Source organism: Moschus berezovskii, chromosome 12 (genome assembly GCF_049115385.1).
Source record: "Moschus berezovskii isolate FMDL1 chromosome 12, NW_MosBer_1.0, whole genome shotgun sequence".
NCBI lineage: Eukaryota > Metazoa > Chordata > Mammalia > Artiodactyla > Moschidae > Moschus > Moschus berezovskii.
Window position 1 is genome coordinate 58693779 of NC_142471.1, and position 17533 is coordinate 58711311.

At 41.0% G+C, this 17533-nt stretch overlaps 1 protein-coding gene across 4 annotated transcripts in view; it reads left to right on the top strand.

Annotated features, from left to right (window-relative positions):
- Nucleotides 1-17533, top strand: part of PCGF5 (polycomb group ring finger 5) — a 145658-nt gene that overhangs the window by 123862 nt on the left and 4263 nt on the right. For 3 of the 4 annotated variants that reach the window (XM_055425103.2, XM_055425105.2, XM_055425104.2), the window contains one exon: nucleotides 221-5892. The exons of the other annotated variant lie outside the window; for it this stretch is intronic. In XM_055425103.2, the coding sequence (XP_055281078.1) occupies nucleotides 221-268 (48 nt within the window). In that variant the 3' untranslated portion in view covers nucleotides 269-5892. Of the gene's footprint in view, nucleotides 1-220; nucleotides 5893-17533 lie in introns of those variants that run through there. 4 annotated transcript variants of the gene reach the window in all.

Here is a 17533-nt window from a genome sequence, read left to right on the forward strand (position 1 = left end):
GTCTTTTGAACTTGACCTTTGTTGCAAATTATGGAAAAGTTGACTGTCTCTAGAATATAATAGTTTAAAAATATAATGATAATTAGTCGTAATTGTCATAATCACTATTCCCAAGAACTATTGTAAACCATAACTGCACATTTTTAAAAGTCTTTTATGTATAATCTGTATTGTTTTTATATCAACACAGTCTTACTCATCATCTGTTTTTATTTTATAGTCATACCCCATGGTATTGCAGTATCGACCAAGAATTGATTTTGGTTAGACCAAGGGGCCTAGATCCCACTGAATGAATCCTGCACTATGTGTTTACTCATCGACAGATTGCACAGTGAAAGGTGTGTGGACTAGAGGGACACAGCCAGATTTCAGCATGTGAATAAGGCCATTGTCTGTCTCTAAATTGTCAGTTGCATTTATGTTGTTTCTATTAAGAGCAAACCAAGTGCCATTCTGCTACTGAATCATCTGCATAAGGTATCTGTGCCGTCTCCCAGTGTACAATACAAGTCATGGTTGAAATCAGTAGGTGTGCGGCCATGACCTAGCCTTCTGAATATTTTGCTTGCCTGTTCCAAGATTGTTCTAATGTTTGATTACACTAGTAATATGGCTCAATCTTTGTGGTGTTGCAGTTTTCACATACTTACTATTTGATTAATTCTTGTTTAAATAGAGTACTGTACAAGGAACTAATAATTATTATATCTTGAAATAATTTTGTATGGGAAATATATTTAGAGAAATGGCCTTTGAGCCACTGTCCTGTTTGCAGTAAGGTTTTTGTGTGCAAAATAGTTCACTCTTGAGTGTGCAAGTCCTTTTGGGAAGAATTCCAATTGTTCTGTACATTAGAGCACATTATAACTGTAGGCATTTGGGGTCATCTGTCTGTGTAGTCTACCAGTCGCACAAGGAGGGCCTGTTCGCCTTCCAGAAAATGTACATGACTCCTTGGAGAGTGAAGTGAGATTCATAACCATTTGAAATGTTGGCAGCTGATCACATTCACTTCTAATAAAACCCATGTTTCAGTGAGGTTAGTCTTTCATAATGCCTTACAACGTGCGGGTGCTGCTTCATGAGACGCCATTGCCATTGTGTAGCCCCCGTTGCTGTGTGCATCATGATGTTGTGGTTCTTAATCTAAGAAGTACATTGTTTCCCTTTTTCAGTTGGCCTTAGGTGTGTGTCAGTGTGGCATGCAGAATGTTATGATGATTTTAAACACTAGGGTTTTTAGAGCAGGTAACATTAGCTATTTTATGGATTTCAAAAATCTCAAAGCAATTGTAGATTAAAACTGTTAAGTAACCTGTCACATTTCCAACCTTATGCATAAAATAGAACAAATACTGTGTCATAGATAAATATGCTAACCAGAATTAATGGTTTGAGAATGTTTCATTTTAGATCCTGTAGTAATTAGGGGGAACTGGGATTATTGTTTTATAAATAAGTTCTTTAAGGTCAGAACTATGATAATGTCCTTGGTTTTGCAGTTTTGTTAAGTCTTCCATTCCTTTTGAGATGAGTCTGCAAGTCAACAAAAGTCTTGTTACCTTAAATTATATAAGAACTTCATTTTAAACCTCTTAAAATCTACACTGTTTCTCATAAGCTTTGGAAATTAAGTTTGACTAATTGCTTTGAAACAAAGTAAACCTCTGAAACTTAGGAAATAATCTTAAAAGTTAGGAAAAATACTTGTTTTAGAAATCTGACATGAGCACAATCTGTGTGTTACACACATAGCTTTTATACTGTATTTTCCAGTAAAATGTATCATAAGCTAATGCCTTCTAAATCTCAAAATCCTTCTTAGAAATAAAAGTGTATGACTCTAAGAAACACAAAATACAGCTAAATCTTGATGCATTTCACAATATAAAAGGCTGAAACGTCATAATTATCTTTTCCGTATATCTTTGTTTCAAGTCAAAAAGTCTAACGTGTTCTGTTGTTTTTGGCCTGACTTTTGTGGAAAAGGTCATGGCAATATTTTTTTAAATTTCATTTTGTTAAATTGTGTTTGTGCTTGGAAGGGCTCACAAACAGAATTTAAAAGGCAGATTTTTTTTAACTCTTTAAAAATGGTTGGAACAGACCATTACACTAAACCAAAAACTGAATTACTCTCCAGCAACAGAAATTATTTTGCTGTGCTGTGAAATCCAGTTCCCTGACATCTCTAAGGCATTTTTAGATTTCTTATAAATTTGTCACATCTAGGTCAGTGATTACTTATGGAAGTTGATTTTTAATTAACTCAAAATGAATTGAGAGTGCATTTTAAAAACCACAAATGAGACCTGGATGTTTTTGGGTCCCCAGCCAAAACTTACAGCCTTAAATGAGTGTTATATACATGATCTCTTTGAATTTGGCCTGTTGCCTCATCTTATGTAATGTCTCTATTTTCCAAGGAAATATATAGGAAGTAATTATGGAATTGAGAATAGTTTTATATAGAATTCCTTTATTTAATGTTACTGTATTAACGTTTTTATTGAAATGCAGTGGAATGTGCCAAAACATGTGAAAACCCTTGCATAAAGAAGGGCATCTGTTATATGGGGAAAGGTACACATTTTATGATGGTCCTGAATAATGTGGTTTTACTGTTTGAACCACAGACTTCTTCATATATTCAACTATGGTTTTTAAGTATGGGACTGCTTTCATGTCTAGTAATACACTAATCCCTAGTTAATTATCCCCTGAGTCAGGTTGTGAAATTTGTAAGAAACCAGATATAGAAAAAATACACAGGCAAAAATAACATAGGTGGTCAGTTTTACAAACTTGGGGTGCTAATAAAATTAACTCTTTATACAAATAGCGTATATGAATAATCATCTGAATCTGCAAAATTGGAGAATAAAACTAAGCTTTTCTTTAATCTCTTTGTTTCCTAAGCAACAAACTGAAAGAACTTTACTTCCATAAAAGATTTTGTAATCAGTTATCTCTGCTTTAGATATCATAGATGTCAAAGGGTCAAGGGACCTTGGATCTAAAGAAGGCCTGTGCATTATAAGACATCTGTTTAACTGAAGTAATCACTTTAGTTAATAGAAAAATCCAAATATGGCCCTTTCTTTTTCTCCAGGTTAACAAAATGCTTTTAAGTATTTCTAAAAAAAAAAAAAAAGGTTCACTGATGAGGTGATATTAGGTCATTCAGTCTGGGGTCCAGGTACCTTGGGTGATGCTTTTAGAAAAGTATATTATTTCTTTATTCATTAAAAGTCTGTCCCATATTAATATGCTACATTTTATAAATGTAATGAGTTTGCTCAACTATATGTAACCTAAATTAAAATGATTCTTTAAGGGGAAAAGTATGTTATATAATATTGTGAACTGTTTAGCTTTATTGAACTATTTAAGAGAAAGTGCCTCATTGCTAAAGTGCATTTCTGTTTTAGATTTACTGCATAAGTTTTGAGTTTTCTGTCCCTGTCTCTTATCAATGGTTTTATATCTAAATAGGCTCTTGTAAGTTAGAGTAATCTCTTTTTGAAAGATTTTCATAAGAAAATAGATATCACCAAAGACATTTTAGTGTTAATAACCATGTTAGAGAGACAGTTTTAACTGTTTGGAGGTTGGAAATTTTTAGACTGCAATTTACTTTTATATAATTAGGCAATAACCTTGAGTAGTTGCTAAAATATCACCAAAGAAAGACTTTAAACTTAATTTTCATGGTAAGATCAATCAAATGCAGGTTTTTCTTGCAATAATCAGAACATACTTCCTTTCAGCCATGTTTGTTGTTTTTCCAGCACCATATGACAGATCTTAGGAAATTCTCAAAGGTGAAAAAGAGATTAACACAACCAGTAGCCTCCCTCTGGATGAAAAATGGGAGAAATACATGGTTTGGAGAGAAAATTGAAATTGAGATTTTTAAATTCTAATTTGAGAAGCTTTTTATCCCATGGAGGTGATATGGACTAAAATTATGCTTATTTAGTTCCTGGGTTCTTAGTAATATGAGAAATTTTATTAAAGACAGACTTTGGTAAAAGTGCTGACATGCTTGCTTGTGTAGAAAACAGTATATTCACTTGGATTCACATAAGTAAATGCTTTTTCTGTATCCAAAAGCAAAAATTTTCCTAAAGGCCTGTGGGGGTTTTTTTGTGTTTTTTTTTAAGTAACTCTTTGTCTTGTTTCTCAGCAGTTACTTTGTTTTTAGAATTTAACCATACTGCCAAATTCGGCAAGACGGGCCCCAGATGAAGAGCATGTACATCAGGTTAAGCCACCGATATTTTGGGGAGCCCGTGCTGTGGGCCACCTCAAGTAAAGCCCACACTAATGAAGTCTTCCTGACAGGCCACTTGGTAAACCTCCTGGGATAGGGTAAAGATGGATGTACTCATTACATACTCTGGTGTACCATAGGAATTTTCCAGCAGGCTATACTTTATGCCAGTGAGATGTAGATACTGGTTGTGGGCATTACAAAAAAGGAGTTTGCCATAGCTTTAATTTTATGGGTTGGAAACATAAAAATATGAAATGCTATCATTTTAAGATACACCCCTTTCCCTGCAATAAGGAATATAACCTGTCTGACAGATCTGGTTTATAAAAATTGAAAAACATGCTAAAACTGAAACCCTCTGAAAGCACAAAATAACCAACTAACTCTGGATTTACTTGATACACTTAGTTCAGTAGTATTTTGTTGAAAAAAGTTCAGATTGAAAGTTCATTAAAAATACTTAAATATTACATCACAGGGTTTTCATAGTTTTTTCTTAAAGCAGTACCATTTTCCCAATAATTTAAAAGTGATTCTCTTCCTAATGTAATATAGTTTTCACAAGTAGTGTGTTTATTTGCTATCCTGACTATATTTTCAAATACAATTAAAATGCTTGAGCACTTCCTTTTTAGAAAAGTTATGAAATGAAAAATAATTTAAAATGTGTGTATACTTGCTATGCCCCTTTTTCTAGGATTCAAAACTTGAGACATTATTCAGAAATGCATTTTAATTATCTTTAGAATCAAGTGAAACATTAAATACTGGGTCCAGTTTTCTTCCATTTTTCAGAGCTTCATGGAATAAGAAACCAATCTAGTATAAACTGAAGATTAAATATTTCTGGGCAGTGCAGAGATAGTGAATAGATTATGTGTACGTGGACTTCACATCAGTACAGCATAGCAGGAGTTCTGCACATTAGAAATGGAATGGGATCAGCCTAACATTGTTTAGGGGCGGTTTTCTTTTGCTATATTTTTTTTGAATGGGGATAGGGGCCCAAGTGTCCTTATGAAGCTGTGGTTGGCGACAAGAGCTTGTGGGGGGAGCACCAGTGTTCTGCTGCGTTTCCTGTTTCTGGCAGCACAACAGCAAGCACCAGTTCTTAACAGAGTAGCCCTCACATTAAATTAAACCATCATAGACTATATTGTACAGGTCTGTTGCTAATTTTCCTTTGAAATATGAAATATTTTAAGCTTTCTTTTTGTCAAAAGTGGTAACATCTTAATACAAATAAAAACCTTTTTGTGGTTGTAAGATTTAGCTTATAAATCATTCAAATTGAAGTGAAAGATTACCAGGTCATTGTTAATGACTTAGTCTATTAAGAATATATGTATTTTTGTAAAGGGAAAGCACTTGTAGATATTTAATCAGTACTATATGTCTGTTTTGCAGAAATGCTGCTTAGAGATTCTCTTTAAATATTTTTTATTTTTGTGCTCAAATGTATTTTCTGTTGATCTATGGAATGTTCTGTACAAAACTGTATGGTTGTACTGTTGGGCTAGATACTTTTGTTTTTTAAAATCTGGACTTAGCCAAGTATATTTGACCATGTTAAAAATAGTATCTTTGTTATTAAAAACTTGATTGCATAATTTGTTGTCTGTCAGCCTTCATATCAGTAGTTGCAGATCATAACCTTCATTTAAAAGTTTCATTAAGTATTATTGCAGCAAATTTTATGAACATTTGTTGAATATTTGAGATAAAAAATCTCTAGAAAATGTTTGTTTACTTTAGAGATGGCAGACTGGCCCTCGAATAATACTACTATTTTCACACAACAGTAAGTAGTATGCAAATTCCATTCAAGTTCCCATAATCTACAGACCAGGAGACACTGGAACATATCCAGGGACATAAAATAAGGTGCCAAACTTTCATGGTCTAAAGTGGTCTAAAGGTATTGAAATCATATAGAGTCTGTTCTCATCACTGTGGAATTATGTTAGAAATCAATACCAAAAGATATTTGAAAACAACCCACACATATTCAAGTGCAGTGTGACATTTACCAAGAGATCTTTGACTTAGCCATTGAAAGCTTCAGTAAAGTTAAAAGACTGAAAAAAACAGAGGGTGACTACAGAGAAGAAAACATTTAAATGAGAAGTTAATATCAAAGATACTTAGAAAACCCCGTGTATTTGGAAATTAAGTGTCCACTATAGGAGCCATACAAGGTAAATTAGAAAATATTTGTAAACAATAAAAATGAAAAGAGAATTTATCAGAAGTTGTTGCAGTTAAAGCTGCTCAATGGAACTAAGTACAATGTGGAATCTTGAATAAGTTATCAAATAATGGACGCTAGCATAAAGTTTTGTGAAATTTGAACAAAATTTGCAGTTAATAACATCACATGTTGATTTCCTGTCTTTTTTTTTTCTTTTTTTACAACATAGTGTTTCTTTATATATTCAGAATTGGATTAGAGGTTTCAAGCCTCATTCAATATTTTTTTAATCACAAAGATAATAAGCTTTCTAGACTTTTAGGGGTAATACTAGATTACTAGTAATACTAGATTAGATTACTACTGTTTAGCAATAATACTAAAATAAATGGAACTATATTAAAGTTTTGAGTGAATATAAATTAGAAATCTAGCATTCTATGCATAATCGAGTGTAATCAAAATGTCTAAATTTTTTAGTTAGGCAAATAATTCATACATTTTCCAAAACATGTAATATACATACTATTTATATTAAAAAATGTTAGTCACTCAGTTGTGTCCCACTCTCTGCGTTGTGTCCCATTCTTTGTAGCCCACCATGCTCCTCTGTCCATGGAATTATGCAAACAAGAAACCTGGAGTGGGTAGCCATTTCCTTCTCCAGGGGATTTCCTGACCCAGGGATCAAACCCAGGTCTACCTCACTGCAGGCAGATTCTGAACCATCTGAGCCACCTATTTGTATTTATAGATACAAAAACTTTTCTACTATACTTGATAAAGGCCTGAGAAAGAACAACAAAAAGATGGAGAAATTGGAAAACAAACTAAATTAAATGAGAGCTCTAAATATGAAATAGAAAAAAGTGAAACAAACCAGATAAAAGATCATCACACAGTCCAGTTGTCTTTAAACAAAGCTGCTAACTAGACACATCTGGGGCTTTGGAGAAAACAACAGTACCTGGGAGTTTGTATTTTTCAAAAACTTCCAGATTAAAAAGTAATTGAGTACCAAAGAAAAGTCCAAATGATTTGAACAACAGACTGCTCTCTTCAGCTCATTAGATAAAGCCTTGTTTTATTATTAAAATACCTCGCCTGGGGAATTAGATGGGCTAAAGTAAGACATTAGTTAGAAGGTTGCAATGATTCATACCTCTGCCCCATATGTCTGCCCTAAGACAAAAGTGCCTGAAGCTTTGTCTTAGATTAGTGATACCATGGAGCTGTCAGGAGACCCCAGGCATTCATTCAGTGGGGTAGGAAAGCAGCACCTTCTGAGCAAAACTCCTTTCACTATGTTGAGCATCACCCTCCTCGGAGCTGGTGCAGAATAGGAAAGAATTTGTGAGGACTGTGTGTAGGAAGTGCTCAAAATGTAGCCCCTAATACTTTTATCCCAGGTCAGGGGCTGGAATAGGGGAAGGCCTCAGGGAAGGGAGGGCCAAAAGACGTGCCCAAAGAAAAGAGGAAAACCATTCTGTGACCTGCTAACCAGTCTGCCACGCCACCACTTGAGAAAAGGGTCACTTTACCCGGTGGTCTTTAGTGCTTTGTCAACACAGGCTCAGCTCTGATCTTTTCACCAGTTTGAAGAGGTATGGAGGAGTCTGCACCCCAGCTGGGCCTGAAAAGGTAGGGAGCCAGACCTGTTTGTCTGGAAACTGAGGAATTTGCAGACAATATTTTGCTGGAAGCCATGAATAATTCTGCTTGACACTCAAGCCCCTGCTGTGCGATTTGGGTGCCAGGATTACCATCAAATGGAGAAGCATGCCCCAAAAGAAGAAATAGCAAATGATCACCCCACACCTTCCACCACTAAAGCCCTGCTCTTAGCAAACCCAACTCAGATCTCAATTCCAGCAGGCTGAGCTGAACTTTCTCCTACTTCTGTACCACTTAGCACTTTGGTTGCAACCACAGAAATGATGTTTTATTGTCCTCCCATTACGTTATGAGTGTCAAGAAGGATGTCCACAGTCATTGTGGTATATCCTTACCCTCACGACATTTGCATAGTAACTGCCACCCGTAAAACCAATGAAGTGAAACAGTTTAGGTTTCAGAAGGCAGAAGCAAAGCTGACAAGTCTCCAACCACTCCCCAAAGATTTCCTGGTATCATTTCTCTTCTTATAAAGAGAACAGTCATATTGGGTTAGGACGCCACTCTTACGACCTCATCAACTTTAATCACCTCTTTGAAGACAACACTTTCTAAGGTCCCTACCCCACAGATTTGTGGAGGAACAGGAGACCACAGGAAGTGTCAGAGCAATGCCAACGGAAACAACAAAAAACAACAAAGCACAGCCATTTGCCATCTCCCTCTGATCATCCACGGATTGCAAGGCAGTTTACCCAGTGTTCTCCCTGACTTGCCGGGAGCTAAACTGCCAACAAGTAACTCAAATCTGGCTTAGCTAGAGCTATTCCAATCACATGGTCATTCATAAAACTTACTCCCACTGAATGTACTAATACATAAAGGATGCAGCAGAGGGTTTGCCACGTGGTAGGTACTTTACACTTTTTAAAGATCTCCCTTCTCTGACTCTCACCTATTTAACCATCAGAACAATCTGAGATAAAAGCAAAAACAAACACATGGGACCGCATCAAACTTACAAGCTTTTTCACCGCAAAGGAAACCAGAACAAATGAAAAGACAACCTACAGGTGGGGAGAAAATATTTGCAAATGATGCCACTGATGAGGTCTTAATTTCCAAAATACACAAACAGTTCATACAATAACAACAACAAAATACCAACCCAGTTGAAAAGTGGGCAGAAGACCTAAACAGACATTTCTCCAAAGAAGATACATAGATGGCCAGTAGGAACATGCAAAGATGCTCAACATTGCTAATTATTAGCAAAATGTAAATCAAAACAACAGTAAGATACCACCTCACCAGCCAGAATGGCCATTCTTAAAGTCTACAAATACTAAATGCTGGAGAGGGTGTGGAGAAAATGGAACCCTCTTAGACTTTTTGTAGGAATGTGAGTTGGTGCAGCCACTATGGAAAACAGTATGGAGGTTCCTCAAAAAATGAAAAATTGAGTTGCCTTATGATCCAGCAATACTACTCCTGGTCAGATACCCAGACAAAATTAGACTTCAAAGAGATATATACACTCTTATCTTCATGGCAGCAATATTTACAATAATGAAGACATGTTAACAACCTAAATGTCCATCAAAAGATGAATGGATAAAGAAGATGTGACACACACACTCGATGAAATATTACTCAGCCGTAAAAAAGAATGAAATAAGGCATTTACAGCAACATGGATTGACCTAGAGATCATCATACTAAGAATACTTATATGTGGAATCTAGTAATATGACACAAATCTTTGAAATTCCATGGGCTGTAACCTGCCAGACTCCTCAGTCCATGGGATTCTCCAAGCAAGAACACTGAGGTAGGTGACTTTTTCCTCCACCAGGAGACCTTCCCAATCCAGGGATTAAACCAGCATCTCTAATCGTCTCTTGCATTGGCAGGCAAATTGTTTACCACTAGCGCCACCTAGGAAGCCCCAATAAAATACGAGACAAATGAACAAAATAGAAACAGACTCAGAGAACAGACTTGTGTTTGTCAAGGGGGAAGAGGGTCTGGAGGGAAGGATTGGGAGTTTGGGATTAGCAGAGGCAAACTACTATTAATATATATGAGATGGATAAACAACAAGGTCCTACTATTATGGGAACAACCGCCCAAAACCGCCCATCCTGGCTGGGCAAGACAGTAGCTCCTTGCGTGAGTATCTTACAATGGAGGGCCTAGTAAAGAACTTGCAACCAACAATCTACCTCCAACTGGAAGGATTTGGGAAAGGTCAAAAGGGGAGAGGAGGCTCTAGTTCATATGTCCTACCAACCTCCCAGAATCCTTCTCACTGGAATCTATCTTGACTGAGTAATGCACGTGCCACCAGGAAGGACCCTGAGTCAGAATGATTAGCCAGAGACAACCCAGAAATCCCATCACTATAAAACCCAAGACTTCAAGCCATATGGCAGAGTAGTTCTCCTGGGTTCCTTACCCTGATGTTCTCCCCAGGCACCCCTTCCCAATAACGTCTCTTGCTTTGTCAGCACATGTGCCGCCTCAGACAATTCATTTCCAAGTGTTAGACAAGAGCCCACTCTTGGGCCCTGGAAGTGATCCCCCTTTCTCTAACACTGCTGTATAGCCCAGGGAACTATATTTAATATCCTGTGATAAACCATAATGGAAAATAATATAAAAATGAATATATGGGACTTCCCAGGTGGCTCAGTAGTAAAGAATCCACCTGCAAAGCAGGAGACCTGGGTTTGACCTTTGGGTTGAGACGATCCCCTGGAGAAGGAAATGGCAACCTATTCCAGTAGGTTCTTGCCTGGGAAATCTCATGAACAGATGAGCCTGGCAGGCTATAGTCCATGGGGGTCACAAAGAGTTGGACACAAGTGACTAAACAACAACAATATTGACTAATACCTCACTATCAATAAATAATTTTTAAATGAATATATACATGTAACTCAGTTTATATGTATATGTATTTATATGCATAACTTTGCTCTATGCAGAAATGAACACAACATTGTAAATCAAAAAAGTGAAAGTCATGTCCAGCTCTTTGCAAACCCATGGATTGTAGCCACCCGCCAGGCTTCTCTGTCCATGGAATTTTCCAATCAACTAAAAAAAGAACAGACCTGTGAGATAGGCATTATTAGTCCAATTTTAATGATTCGAAAGTGATCTAAATCACTCACAGTCACCAGAGATGTATTTAGGTCTTCACCATGGACCTATTTCCAAAGGTGAGTCTATTCTCAGGGCCCCTGACTCTTCGCATCTGAGAGCTGAGAGCTATAGAGCAGCTTACACTCAGGCCCTCCTGGCCGCTCCAGGATAGATCACACAGAGGATAAATACTCGGCAGCCAGTGTGTAACCTAAGATGATTGTGGTCAACACATCATTCTGAGGATCCACTGTATACCAGGCGCTGCCCGAGCCTCTGGGGATCCAAGTGGTGAGCTGAGCAGCTAACTGAGCGGCCAGTATGGGAAAGAGACACACATTAAACAAAGACGAGAAATACATGATAACGAGAGTGGTAAGTGGGCCAAAGAAAATAACTTCTGTGACAGAGAACAGAAGGTCCAGACCTTTCTAAGAAACTGGCATTAAGTGGAGATGAGAGAGGAGCTGGGGTGGCAAGGAAAGAGTACTCCTGAGAACACTAAAAAGAGAGACCCCTTGCTGCCTGGCCACCTGCAACCACCTGACGAGGTGGCAAGCAGTGGGGGAGAATTCTGCAGAAGGCGGTAAGGGGCTGGGTCACCTAGATACTTTTAAGTCCCATTTAAAAGCTTCTATTTTAATTCTGAGCTTGATGGGAGGGTTTTACACAGGCACTTGACATCATCTTGTTTAAATGTTTAAATGACCACCCTGGAAGTTCTGTGGAGAATAGCTGGTAAAGAGGTAGGTGCTAGAATAAACAAGGGAACAGGCTAAAATCCTATCACAGTAGCCCAGGTAAAAAAAGGTGGCAGGGTCCCAGACCAAAGAGGCAGACCTCAAGATGGAGAGAAGTGGGTTTCTTCACATACATCACCCCCACCCCGGCTGCAGTGAGCCTACTTTTAATGAAACCTAGGTTTTTAGGATGGGTGAAGTTCTAGATGGGGGTGGGGAACTCAGACCAAGTGGGTGGGAAGACGCCACGAAACTGAGGGGAGCAGCCACTGAACTCCCAGCACTACCTTAGAAAACCCAAACTGAAGACAGGAGGAGAGCAGGAGCAGGGAGGAGATGTTTGGGTGGGAGAAAGGATCCTGAAGACCTTTAAGCAGGGTTCCCACGGAGCCGGCTGCTGCTCTGCTGAGCACACATCTTGCCTGGCCAGGCCCGTGCTCCCCACCAGAGGCCCAGCCCCAGCACCTGCTCAGGACGTGGGATATTATCCTTTGGCAGTGCTCTTCTCCCCCCACCCAGAGGTGGTCCTTGCTTCTTCCCCGTTACCCTTCACACACCCTTGTCCTGGGACGGGCCCAGCAATACCACCTTGGATTCCAGGTAGGGCTCTCCCACTGATTAACTGAAAGTGTGCGTCCCTCAGTCACGTCTGACTCTTTGCAGCCCCATAGACTAGTCAGCCAGGCTCCTCTGTCCATGGGATTGTCCAGGAAAGAATACTGGAACAGGTTGCCATTTCCTACCCCAGAGGATCGTCCCAATCCAGGGATCAAACCAGCGTTTTTTGCGTCTCCAGCATTGGCAGGTGGACTCTGTACCACGGCGCCACTTGGGAAGCCAGAAAGTGAAAGTCGTTCAGTCGTGTCTGACTCTTTGCGACCCCATGGACTACAGTCTGTGGAATTCTCCGGGTCAGAATACTGGAGTGGGTAGCCTTTCCCTTCTCCAGGGAATCTTCCCAACCCAGGGATTGAACCCAGGCCTGCCACATTGCAGGCATATTCTTTACCAGCTGAGCCACAAGCGAAGTCCAAGAATACTGTAGTGGGTAGCCTATCCCTTCTCCAGTGGATCTTCCTGACCCAGGAATCGAACCAGGGTCTCCTGCATTGCAGGTGGATTCTTTACCAACTGAGCTATCAGGGATCTAACCCTAACCCTAATTAAACCAACAGAACTCACGAGATGTAATTAACATGCCTGGATGAGAACATCAGCAACCCCAGGACTTTCTCAGCACACTCTAAATCACAAAGCACAGTCTCAATTCAGAACTCAGAAAGTCCAGTTCAGTATAATGATCAATAACTACTTATTCCAAGGTTATACTTCTTCCCTGCTCCTAACTAGGGCCCAGTAGAGGGTTACATACTTTCCAAAAATGGAGGATAATGGTCCTCCTATCCTGATGTGTTCTCCCTGGTTTTGATACGTGGTAGGGAAGAAGAAATCTGAGAACAGCAGAGCAGCTTGCACACCAGCTCCCAGCAATCTGGACCTGACTGATGTCTAAATCCCCCTTTCCCAGAACTCTTTCTGGGTTCTTCAGAGGGTCCCCTCTGAATCCTTCAACCATCACTCACCTCACCAGGAGCCATGCCTATTTCAGTGGGCTATTCCTGGTACCCCTGACCTTCTATACCAGTGCTACTGCCCACAGCCTCTTACTGCAGGAGATTTCTCTTCCGCTCCCAACGGATGTTCCTACTGCAGATCCTTCACAGGGTCCCTGCAGGTCATGCAACAGTGATCCACAGTCAAAGACACATCTGTGATTCTTGTCAGCCCAGAAGCTCCTCTCTCCCTCTGCCTGCCCTGATGCCTCCAGGCTGAGAACCTTGGCCCTCGAGATTCTTCTGGTTGTGTCGACTACAGTTAAGAGTCATCATAGCCACAGTCTCTCATGTCAAGCCTTCCTGCTGAAGGCTGTTGGGGTCCCATCCCCATGAGACTTGGGTGGAAGGGTCAATACCCTGCACCTGTCTGCCTTGAGGAAGGGTGCGCGCAGCTCAGCTCATGCCATAAATGCTCCCTCCTTAACTCCTGTAGTATTTCTTGGAAAATGTAAAAGGAGAGCTCACCAGGTGACCAGAAGCCTGGGCAGTTTATTATCACTGAGTCTGTGTGGACTCCTCTCTCTGCCTTTCGTCCCATTGGCTCTCTCCCAGGTCACCAGAGGCAAGATGGCACTCAGCCTTCAGCCACAACACAGCTCCTGACAATGCCAGGAAATGGAGACCTGCCTGCACCCTGCCTTGCAGCATCCAACCCAGGCAGAGGGACTGAGGCCCTGGCACCAGCCCAGGCTAGGCTTCCAAGACAACTGGACTTGGGAACTAGGCTGAAGGGAGGGCAAGCGAAGTCCTGTCTGAACCACCAGAGTCCAATTCAACCACTGATTCTCTGAGTAAGGACAGTGTGACCCAGCCAGGGCCAGGGAAGGAGTAAGTGAAACAAGCATCAGACACTGTAGCTCCTACAATGCATGGGGCTCAGCCGCCCACCTATGCACTTGGTGCCCAGTTGTTCTGGGCTGGTCAGTTCAACCTCCCAGCATCCTATTGCCTTGGTTCCTCATAATCCCCGCCAGAAAGCAGTTGGGTGACCAGCTGCTGGAGCGGGGAGGTGGGTGGGGGGAGTGTTCTGGGAAGTTTTCCCATTGGGGCTGATCAAGAAGGGAGAGGGAAATGGCCCAAGGACAGTGTGTCTGGTTGTTAGACATGTGCTCATGGAAGAGCATCTCGGAGGTTTCCATCTGAAGCAGCCTGGTTATGTGGAGGATGATGGTAAAAAGAGCAGAGATCCAGAAGTCCGACCGTGGAGCACCTCACTCCCCAGCTGTGTGACCTCGGGCAGTTGCTTCCTCTCTCTGGTCCTGCGTGGCTGCTCCACCCTGGACCTCCTCCTGCTTGCCGCCCTCTCTGCACTGTGATCGCGTGTGCAGTATCTGTCTTCCCAGCCAGGTGGCGAGCTCCCTGAGCACACAAGCCAGTCTGTGTGGCTCAGCTCTCTGTGGTCTGGCTCATGGTGGTGCTCGAGGAGAAAAGAGAAATCTCAGTGAATAACATAGGCAGTGACCATTTTGTCCTATGAAACCTCAGGTACAGACCTTAGTGGAGAAATGCCTTTAGGACCGCCGCTACCCCTAGACGTGTGCAAGAGGGGCCCCTGCCCTAGACCTGACTTAAGAGACCCTGCATACGCGAGCTCCAAAACACAAGACATGTTTCCCCTTTTTTTGGTTTTTTAAGAAACTTTTTGAAAAATTCAATACCCAATTGAGTGAACAAGAATTAGGAAAGAGGAACACACCATCTAACTGAGGCTCTTAGGCCACAGGATGCTGGAGGGAGGGGCCATGGAGGGTCACGGTCCCTGTCCTGGAAAACTAGACAAGAGGGTGCTACCTGGTTAAAGTCACAAACCCCAGATCATCCCCAAGTGAGTGTCCAGGCAAACAGACAGCTATACCCTTTCCCTTGCTTCTGCTCGGGTGCAATGATGTGGGGAGGCCCTGTCTCCCTAAGAATCCTGACAAGTCAGTCTCCATTCTGGGCTCAGGTGTGTTCCAAGTGGGTTCAGATGATCGGGGATCCTGGACCTCATTTATTTCATTAATCCTCATAATGCATTATCTCCCTTATAATAAACTTATGAGGTCTGGCTACAGTCCTCATTTCATAGATGGGGCTCAGAGAGGTTAAGTGATTTGCTTGAAGTCACATAGCTAGTAATCAGAGCTGTGATTTGAACCCAGGTCTGTGATATTCCAGACCCTATGCCTTTAACCACCATAACTTCTAATAAGCAACAATTGTGCATCTTCTATGTGCTTATCACTGTTCTGGGTCATTCATGCAAAGGGATCTTCCTGGTATTTGTTATTCTGAAAAGGAGAGCACTACACACAGTGCAGACTTGTCAGCTACTGAGAAATATTGAGCAAATTCAACAGCAGTAGCGGTGTTTTTGTGACAAATTAAGTGAAGAGCCCTTCTCACAAAAGGAAATATAGAATACCAAGGTGAGAGACTGGTTGGAGACTGCTCTAGAGAGAGGGGTGTAAGCCATCAGGACTGTTCAGCCTGGAAGAGTGAAGAAAGAACAAAGCATGAGGCGTAGATCTATAAAACAGTGACGGACCCAGAGGAGGTGAACTTCAGCGTATCCATCACTCTCTCTCCCACAGGACACAGATCAATCCAAATAGTTTATTCCATACCCAACTTGTCTATCCCCTTAGCAGAATTCAACAACAATGACCATCACTTCTTTAAAAAAAAAAAAAAATTCCCTGGCTTTCATGATGTGACTCCAGATTCACATTATTCCACTCTGGCCAGCAGGGAAGGGACTAGGTGGAGGCAAGTGAAATGTTTAGTGTGCAAATTTAAGGAGGCATTTACTGTCAAGGTCATGCAAGTGCCTCCCTCTTCCGTTGCATCTTTTACCGTGGACAGCCCTCCAGATGTGGCCCTGGGGTCTCTCCCCTCCCTACTCCACACTCTCTTTCCTGGGAGATCTCACCTGGGCTTCAAAGACCACACCTGTTCTGAGACCTTCAAAGACGACATCTATTCAGATTGATCTCTCCAAGCCACACCACTCCTTTGAGCTCCTGAGCCAAATAGCCACTTGCACACTTGGAAGCCCTCCTTGGCTGCTTCAAAGACATCTCATACTAAACATTCTCAAAGCAGAATTTAAGATACTCCCTCCCCAAACACTCTTTCCCAGTGTTCCCAGCCTCAATGAGTGGTTCACCATCTATGCAGTTGTTCATATCTAAAAACTAGGTTCATGCTGGACACAATCCTCTTCCTAATCTCTGTCTCCCTCCCTCCTAATATCTTTTCATGAACCCTACATTTAATCTACCACCACCCTAGTGGTGAGTTTAAAATATCCATACATTTCTGTGTTCTCTTAACAGGAAGCCTACAAAACCTTTTTATCTGGTCCCCAGCAAAGGCTTTCACCATACTCCCACCTCTACGTCTATACTCCATGCTGTTTTCAGAACAGCATTTTCAAATTGCAAATCTGATTATGTCACCACATCCTCTTGCCTTCCACAGCTTCTCTCCCTTGCTCAGAGCCTTTTAAAGGCTTCCTGTTGTTCTTAGGATAAATCAAAATCCTTAACATGATCTATGAGGAGTTTCATGTTCTGGGCTCTGTGGGCTCTCCAGCCTCACCTTGCCTGATGCTTGGTCATTAATAATTCTGCACCCAACTGCAATGTGGGTGGTATTCCCTGGGGCACCAGCTGGATGTCCACCATTCAACTAAACTCTGATACTATCTATCTGGGGATAGTCATCACCTGTGCTTCTGACTGACTGGCTGTAGATTGGAGGTTCCACAGTCCCCCTTTCTGGGTTTGATTAACTTGCCAGAGTAACACACAAGACTCAGAGAAATATTTTACTTATTAGATTGCCAATTTATTATAAAAAGATAAAACTCAGGAACAACCAGATAGAAGAGATGCACAGGGCAGAGTATAGGAGAAGGGCACCACCATGAAGCTCTCTGAACCTCATACTTCACAGT